We start from the raw sequence: 8,871 nt of genomic DNA on the forward strand, positions 1-8,871 counted from the left end.
GCTATCACTTGCTAGCTTTTAGCATTGCAGAAAGTAATCAAACTCCAGTGGCGTCACCATGCGTCATCACCTGCTAAATCGCAAAGCTGATACGGAAACTTGTAGAGGACATGTTGTTTCAAAAATATATCTTAGGTCAGTGTTTTAAATACTTTTGTCCACATGTTGCACTGTGTAGCGTTAAATAATAGGTTGAAACCCGAAAACAAGCTATATATTGCCCACGTTTGATCGCTTTAAATATAATGTCAAATGAATCTTACTCCTGAACAGATGGTGGCACTACATTCCAGCTATGTCTATCCACAATAGGACGCAGTCACATTCACTTCCTGTGTTCAGAAGCGCGTTGAGTGAACAGGTGAGTGTATTTTCTCATTAGCTGAAATGTATTTTGATTTAGTACTGAGTGGAGTTACTAAACATTAATTTGTGATGTTGATCATTCTGAGCCATACCAAGAGTATGGCGTTTGCTTTAACTTGCAGTAGCAACACAATTACACGCAAGCAGTGATGCACGCTAGTACTAGCTAGCTAGACTAGCATGTTTCATTCATGATCTAAATGCATGAACTAACGTTACTGCTGTTCCGATAGATAACTACTATTGTTTGTATCTACAGGAGCTGTTTTTGATCTAAACATGGATATAAGACCCAACCACACCATTTACATCAACAATGTAAATGATAAAATTAAGAAAGATGGTAAGACTGCGTCTGATTTTTTCCTACAATACCGGTAAAGGACAGGCTAGCTAGGCTATCTTGATAGCTGCAAGCCAATCATTGGACAACATTTTACTACACTTATTACAACTACAATTGCAGATCAAGTCTGATGCATGTTATCTGTATCATGTTATTATTTGCAGTACCCCATGCACATAACTGCTCTCTAGGGGAATTTTAGTGGATGCAAACATTCATTTAAGTGGCAAGTTTAGGAAAAGCACTAGGCCTTTTGAAAATAATATTTTGTTTGTTTCTGTTGACTTTCAGAACTGAAGCGCTCACTCTATGCCCTATTCTCCCAGTTTGGGCAAATTGTGGACATTGTCGCTATGAAAACAATAAAGATGCGAGGACAGGCGTTTGTTGTTTTTAAAGAGCTTGCTGCGTCTACAAATGCTCTCAGGCAACTTCAGGGTTTCCCTTTCTACAATAAGCCCATGGTAAGCTCCACCTTACACTTGTCCCTAAAGGGAAATGTTGAACATCAGCATATTAAACATATTTATTTTCCTATATCCAGCGCATACAGTATGCCAAAACAGACTCAGAGGTCATCTCCAAAATGAGAGGCACTTACAGCGACAAAGAGAAGAAAAAGGAGAAGAAAAAGAAGGCTCAAGAGCAAGTTGCCAACGTAACAAAGAAGCCAGCACTGGTGAGAATGACAATGAGTTTAAACCTGTTCAAATGTTAAGAGGGAAATTAAGCACACAGTCCAATACTGTAGACTAATTTTTACTTCCTTACCTCCTACAAAGGGATCTAATACACAGCCTAACACACAAGTAACCACACAGGTAAGCATTTAATTTAGCATCCAATGAATACTGTGAAGGCTGTGGAAATTGTTGATGTTCATAGTACAATGTAAAATGAAGTCAAAACGATTATTGTGCCGCTTTCCATTTCACTATGATGGTCTCGTTTTGTCTTGTGTTATAAATACAAAGCACCCCTTTACAGCAGTGTGCTTTTGCCCCTCCCCAAGACCCCAAACTTACTCAGCCCGGCTGAGGCATGTTATGTGCAGGCTGTACCCCCAACTTGTTTGTATGGGTTGTTGTGACTACTTTGCTAGTACACTGCTACAAATGCTAGTCAACAGGTAAACACAGGTACCATAGTAAGGTACCTGTGTTTATTTTGGTGGGTACATACACACATTCACAACACAAAAAACTCCCCCCAAAAAGAGAGCTGTGTGCTTTCCAATGTGCTTCTTTTCTACCTTGAGATTGGCAAACAGCTGTCCCTCCCTATCAGGATTCCTATCACATGAGACCCATTTGATGAGGTCTGCTTTCTTAATTTCCGCTGGATTCATGACATTTAAATTTTTTTTTGTATTCATTTTTCCATTTGTTTTCATTTTTCCATTAAAGTGCAACAAGATCCACAGTTAAAAGATAATTTATTTTTTGAGTTAAATATTTGCATCATGTTTCCAAAGTCAGTGAAGAATTGCGTTCATTAACCATGATCTCAATATTTACCAAAATAATCGTGATTGTGATTTTTTCCGTAATCGAGCAGCCCTAGCTCCTTGGTTATTAATTTGTCCCGTCCCTGTTTATTAAAAGAATGTTGTAAATTGACTAAATTGTGAAAGGGATAGGTGATGATAGGTTTGTGTGGCACAGTGACAGACTTGTCTCTCTTTTCTCATTCTAGGTTCCAGACAATCCACCCAACTACATTTTATTCCTCAACAACCTGCCTGAAGAAACAAATGAAATGATGCTGTCTATGTTGTTTAATCAGTGAGTATTTGTTCCTGATATGAGTTGACTTAAGCTCTGATGCCCTAAAAAGTGACTGGCAAACCAGCTCACAAAGAAAATGTATATATTTTGGATGTTGGAGGCTCCATGTGGTGGTGGCTACAGCACTTGGCTTGCATCCATGTATTAGCGACTGATTTTGTCGTCTTTTCATTTATAGGTTCCCTGGTTTTAAAGAGGTACGACTTGTTCCTGGCAAACACGACATCTCCTTTGTTGAATTTGAAAGCGAAGCTCAGGCAGGCGTTGCCAAGGATGCATTACAAGGCTTCAGAATTACAGCCACTTGCGCCATGAAGATAACTTATTCTAAGAAGTAGTCCCCAATGCTAGACGGGGGAAGTAAAGTTGTAGTCTTGTATTGGAATTGAATTTTGTACTTTTTTTATTTTTGATTGTACGGTCTTCTTTTGATTGTCATCTTTTATTTAGTAAGACAGAGCAATAAAATTACTTTGTTTAACTGTCATTGTGTCTGAAGCCCAGATTTTGTTTAAGGTGTTGCATTGGGATTCATCAAGAACTATTGCTGTGGGTCCCAATTAGAACCTATGATCAGTAGGAACTTCTTCCAAATTAATTACACAAGAAAATTACATTCTCACTGGGGGCACCCCGGTGACTTAACAAGTAGAGAACGTACCATAAATGTCAAGGCCTTACTGCAGGGGCCTGAGTTTGATTCTGACCTGGGCAATTTCTTGCATGTATTTCCCTCTCCCTGCTTTCCTGTCTCTGTGTATCAATATTAAATGTAGCTGAAAATGCCCAAAAATATATTTACAAAATTATATTTGCAAGTTTATTGTTGGAGAAACAGAACTCCAATCTCACATCTCGTTCCCACTGCAGGCATTCATAAAATGTGCCTTTAGACTTAAATTGCATGGCTAGAAATTGACATGTCATATATGACTTCATGTGTCTTATCCTTGTTCAGACTGCACAAACTGTATGTAATTTGTGTGATTAACAAGACTTAACAGACAACTTAACGCACAGCATATCATCAATAAGGACTGAACATCTTTCAAAAACCACATAACAAAATGGTAAATTTGACAGTGTTAGAAGGCACAGTGCCACAGTAACATCTCAAACAGTTAAAAAGACAACTAGCTGTATGGCTGCAGAGGTGGTTTGAGCAAGTACTGACTTGATGAATACTTGTCAGAATTTTTTTTGTTAACTACAGTTCTCTTCAAGAGGGCACTTCTGAGGAACTGTTAAGATACTATTCTGCAGCTCCTCCATGTGTCTGCTGTCGGTACATTAAATTTTTGCATTTCCACCATACTTTATCAATAACGTGTTCTTTACATTTATACCATGGAAACATTTAATAATGATGGAAAAATATGGTGGGATTGCATACAATATTGTCATGACCTTGTAAAATGAGAGGAGAAATATATTTTCTTCAAACAAAAATCAAAACAAGATCAGCTACATGGCAGAGGTGAGCATATTAGAATAACAAAGAATGGGATTTATTGGTGCCTATTACTACAACATTGTGGAACATTGCACCCTCTTGTGAATATTGCTTTATTTTTTTCCATGCTTTGATATCAGAATTCAATATAACATCATCTGATTTCTGAAAATAACAAAACACGTTTTATAAAGTTTGAATACGTTTGAATATGTTTTTTAAAATGGAAGCAATGTCTGTAATAAAAGATATGCATATCTTATTGTAATAATTTATAGAGACTATCAACGCTAACATCTGGTGGGACTGCTCCGATTTTTCCGTCCCTGGCCCCAAAGCGCCTCCTACGCACTTGTTGTAGTAGTCTTGTCATTGCAGGAAGTAAATCTTATGCAAAAACTGTCAGACAGGAGACAAAAATATGCATAGACACTAACTATTATTTTATTTTATGACCTAATACGTCAAGTCAGACTCTTGTTTGAGAAATTATAGCTTTTGGCGTCAACGTGTTTTATTTGGAGATATGTGGGGAATGTTTTGCACATCCAAACATTCATTTCTTCTGGATAAAGACCATCTGATTTAAGAATTCAATCTAGTGCAAGGTGCAAAACAGAAAGAGATGTGTTAGGATTGGAAATGAAATGTCACTTAATTGACATCACATTGCTTTGTTCAGAATCAGAATTTGGTTTATTTGCCATGTAGGTTTACACAAACACGGAATATACTGTGGCAGGAAGGTGCAAACAATAAACATATACAGATCTTAAATTAAAAGTACAATAGTCTAACTAATTCTAAGTACTTAACAATCTAAAAATAAAAACAATTTATATATAAAATATATATAAGAATATGAATGGGCAGCATAGTGCAAAAGAGGTCAAGGTGGCTCGTGTGCAATAGGTGACGGATGGACTTATAATAGATATTAGTTAAATGTCAGTTTGAGTCCTTGGCCTTGTTGAAGAGGCAAACTTCAAGAGTTTGACGGACGGATGACTGGAGGTGCATCTGTTGGTGTACCGGGAGAAGAGCAGAGGGGAAAGGACGCAGCCCTGAGGAGATCCGGTGCTGATGGACCGGGAGTCAGAGACTTGTGTTCCTAGCTTAACTCACTGCTTCCTGTCAGACAGGAAAAACCATATACTACTAGGTAATAATACCAAGTCAAAACATGATCATGAGCCTCAACTGATGATGATGATTCATTTTAATACAAACAAATAGAAATCAGCCAGTTCATTTTCAAGACTAATGTACAACAGTAAAATAATCATATTTTGTTATATATAGGCATACAACCATGACTTAACGTTGCGAAATGTAATAATCCATTACCTTCAGTTCTGTGGTTTGGTAATTCCCAAGTTTGGGCAAGAACAGTATGTACTGCAAACATTATAGCTTTTAAAGAAAAACATCTCTGTCAAGGCAATCCCTGTTGAGTACTGTAGAGAATTTTAAGACACAAATCTTTCATGTGATGGATACTACCAGTCATCAGACAGAAAAACATTTACGAGTTTAAAGAGCTGCCCAGCATAACAATTAATGATTTTGATGATTCTGTTTTACTTTTGCAAAGCCTGATGTAGCTCAACTTCTAAAGAAACAATATTTCAAGTGAATGGTGACCTTGTTGAATGTTTAATTGTCCATTTAACTTTTTCTTTAGGTCAAGACATTTTTATCTCTGTTCTTAAATCTAAAATGTGTTAGTTTGTTGATGTGTATGTGTGTGTATGACACAGAGAAAGATAGAGAGAGAGAAAGAGAGAGAAAGAGAGAGAGAGAGAAAAATAACCACCATTCGTAAGTCACAGACATTTATGAAATAGCCATCTTCCTGCATCAAAAAGTGACTAAATATTTTTTCACTTTCCAGACATCTCCAATACTATTTGCTTGCTTCCAGAAGCACTTTCTACTGACAAATAATGTCTATAGAATATAGATGGATCAGACAGATGATCAGAAACTAGTTTGCTTATTTGGTTTGACTTCAAAAGGGGTCATATTATGTTTAAAGGTCCCATGACATGCTGTTTTTGGATGCTTTTATATAGGCCTTAGTGGTCCCCTAATACTGTATCTTAAGTCTCTTTCCCGAAATTCAGCCTTGGTGCAGAATTACAGCCACTATGAGCAGTCCCACAATGAGCTTTCCTCAGGACGTGCTGTTTCTCTGTCTGTAGCTTTAAATGCTATGAGGACGTAAGAGGCGGGGCTAACTGCCATGCTTCGGTCGTTTGCAAGCCATGATGTCTGAGGAAAAACCAATGTCGCGCACGTAGCTAGTTTTTTCATCGGTGGGCCAAATTCTCTGTGCGGGCAAAGCAAAGAAAGGGGAGGTAACCTTCCCTATTGTGACGTCACAATAGGGGGATTTTCAAAACCGAGCATACCGAGAAGAATACCCAGGGCTTGGTTTACACCTATCGAAATTTCTAGCCACTGTGGGACCAAAGGCAGGCTAAGGGAACTCATATTAATGTTAAATAACCTCCTAAAGTGAAGTTTTCATGTCATGGGACCTTTAAAACCATTTTAAACCCGTTAAGGAGTAGCGTCGCTACATATGTGATCGTTCGAAAGCGGGCCGCACAGCGTAGTGTCGCACATGTGTTTGAACATTCCAACTGATTATTTTCTGATAGACAAAAACGATATGACAAACGGTATAGTATGGCTTCAACATTTACAAGGAGGAAGCTAACAAGTAACCATAGCAGGTAGCTAGTAGCATTGCAACAAGTATTATGCTAGGTTGCTAGGTAACGGAAGCTAACTAAAGCTGGCTAGCTTTAAAATAACTCACGCTGGTGGGAGCATCGGAAATAGAACTCATGCATCTAAGGGGAGTTACAGTTGTAAAGAAGACTTGGACGAGCAGCTGGATGGACTAAGTCACAGAAACGGACAGATCCTCTTGATGTTGACTAGAGAAAATCGGCATGTCTGCATCGTGCAAGAAATGTGTCTCTTGTTCCAGGGAGGATTTGATCTGGCAGGGATCTTTCAAGGGGTGGCTGACTGGGGGGACGACGACAAGGGTGGGAAGGAGAGAAATAGCTGTATCATCACTGCAACAGTGGAAGAGAAGACATGTGATTCTATGACCGAGTGATCTGGTGTAGATGGAGATAAGAAAGGGTCCCAGCCGGTGTGGAGCTGGTGGTGTACTGTATGAAAGGCTGCAGACAAGTCAACGACAATCAGCACGGATGAGAGGTTGGAGGTCTAGCTGTGTTGAGGGCCTGTGTCTGGCTTTGAAGCCAGATTGGTAAGAGTAAAAGGTTGTCCCTGTCTAGGAAGGAGGGTAGCTAATTGACAGAATCACATTCCAGACTTGTTTCGCTCCAGAGTACTCAAGAGTCTCAAAGAAGGCAAGCTAGTCATGCTCACGGTTGGGGGTGAAGGATGACGCTGAAGTCATGGAGTATCGGATGCGGACCATCTTCTTCTAAAGTGGACCCCCATAGTCATCCGCAGAGAGAGATGATGGGGAGGGGGACATTTGAGGAGGGAAGAGAAGGTGGAGAAGGCTTAGTGTGGGTTAGAGATGCAGGAGTTGATTTTAAAGTGGTAGAACAGAGAATTTGCCTGTTTCTGCTGCCATGAAGGCTGTCAGGAGGGAATGATAGGATGCCAGGTCATCAGGAGATTCAGACCTCCTCCACTTCCTCTCCACAGCTCATTGGGCAGTCCTGTCTGAGTGGGGGGACAACCTCAGACAATGAGAAAAGGTTGATTGTCAGGCTGGTTTGGAAACAAGGGGACAGAAAGCAACAAGAGATTGAGAGAGGCGAGTTGAAAATGGATAATGCAGTTTGCCTCCCTGAGTGAGGCATGGCTTCAAACTTCTGTAAATGATCCTACACTTGAGAATAAACAAAGCTTCACGCACTCTGTACTCTTCCTTTTTTGTAGCTGTTTGTATGTATGCAGTTATTTAGGATTAGTTAGAATTTCAAACAGAACATTGCTTTAATTGTTTGCATGAACAGTAGGGCCTACTGTAGTCTTGCAGCATCAAGAAGCGTGTCACATTATGACAGTATCTGATGTGAAAACAACAACAAAAACTGGAAAAAAAATCAGAAAACCTAAAATAACTAGACTGCAAAGTTTAATGTAAGCACTAAAACGTGAATGTGTTCACTACAAATGCCATTAGGTGAAATGGTGGCGCAGAGGAGAATTGAATTGCCACTAGATGGTGAAAAAGAGTGTCAGTAGGGATGCTGCAACAACCCGGATAGCCCATTCACTTTGGGAAGATGGAGAGAGCACACCAGAGCTGCGATGGATATTCCTCTTCCATTACGCATTTGGGCAAATAACTTTTTGGCATTGTAGTTATGGTAAGACACCAGGCATTTGTTTTCTGTAACTTTTAACTTTAAGAGTCAAATTTTCTAGAGTGCCAAGAAAAACAATGGTTTCATATATAAGCTGAACATATGCAATAGTTTCATATAAACGAGAGTTATTTATGATTGTGGCATGAGTGAGCAGCACTATCATGTGTACAGTACCATGCACGCATTAACGAGTTGGACATGCTTTTGGGAGTCATACTGGAATGCATTTTATCAAGAAAATAACGACATGCTTGGAATTGAGTTTGAATTGACTAGGCTCTACGGGTGGTCAAGTTATGTTAAATACCAAATAAGTCAATACTGATTCATACACCTATTGGAAATATGTTTAAGCTTTAAGCTTTTTCAATACAAAATTAAAAACTGCTCTTAGGCTGTCTGCCCTATCGCTTATAGCCGTAACTAATTCTGGTCGCTTCCTGCCATGTAAACATACACAAAATGTGTATTTAAATAATTACTGGTGTACAACAATGGGCAACATTGTAATTTACTTTGCAGATCGTTGGTTGATAACTGTCCAAC

General features: G+C 39.1%; 1 protein-coding gene across 1 annotated transcript; it reads left to right on the top strand.

Moving 5' to 3' along the window:
• Nucleotides 1-324: 324 nt before the first annotated feature.
• snrpb2 (small nuclear ribonucleoprotein polypeptide B2) lies at nt 325-2,986 on the top strand. Its single transcript, XM_067259404.1, has 7 exons — nt 325-361; nt 626-709; nt 1,004-1,176; nt 1,257-1,391; nt 1,495-1,533; nt 2,408-2,496; nt 2,678-2,986. The coding sequence occupies exons 2-7, from the start codon at nt 646-648 to the stop codon at nt 2,835-2,837; spliced, it is 660 nt and encodes a 219-aa protein (XP_067115505.1). The 5' UTR covers nt 325-361; nt 626-645; the 3' UTR covers nt 2,838-2,986.
• The last annotated feature ends 5,885 nt before the right edge of the window (nt 2,987-8,871 follow it).

This window comes from Osmerus mordax, chromosome 21, assembly GCF_038355195.1.
Source record: "Osmerus mordax isolate fOsmMor3 chromosome 21, fOsmMor3.pri, whole genome shotgun sequence".
Taxonomy (NCBI): Eukaryota; Metazoa; Chordata; class Actinopteri; order Osmeriformes; family Osmeridae; genus Osmerus; species Osmerus mordax.

Bases quoted from the DNA above. Each gene is read 5' to 3' on its own strand.
- snrpb2 (XM_067259404.1), top strand. From the start codon at position 646: ATGGATATAAGACCCAACCACACCATTTACATCAACAATGTAAATGAT. The intron at 1,177-1,256 runs GTAAGCTCCACC...TCCTATATCCAG, and splicing joins CTTTCTACAATAAGCCCATG to CGCATACAGTATGCCAAAAC. The intron at 1,534-2,407 runs GTAAGCATTTAA...TTCTCATTCTAG, and splicing joins ACACACAAGTAACCACACAG to GTTCCAGACAATCCACCCAA.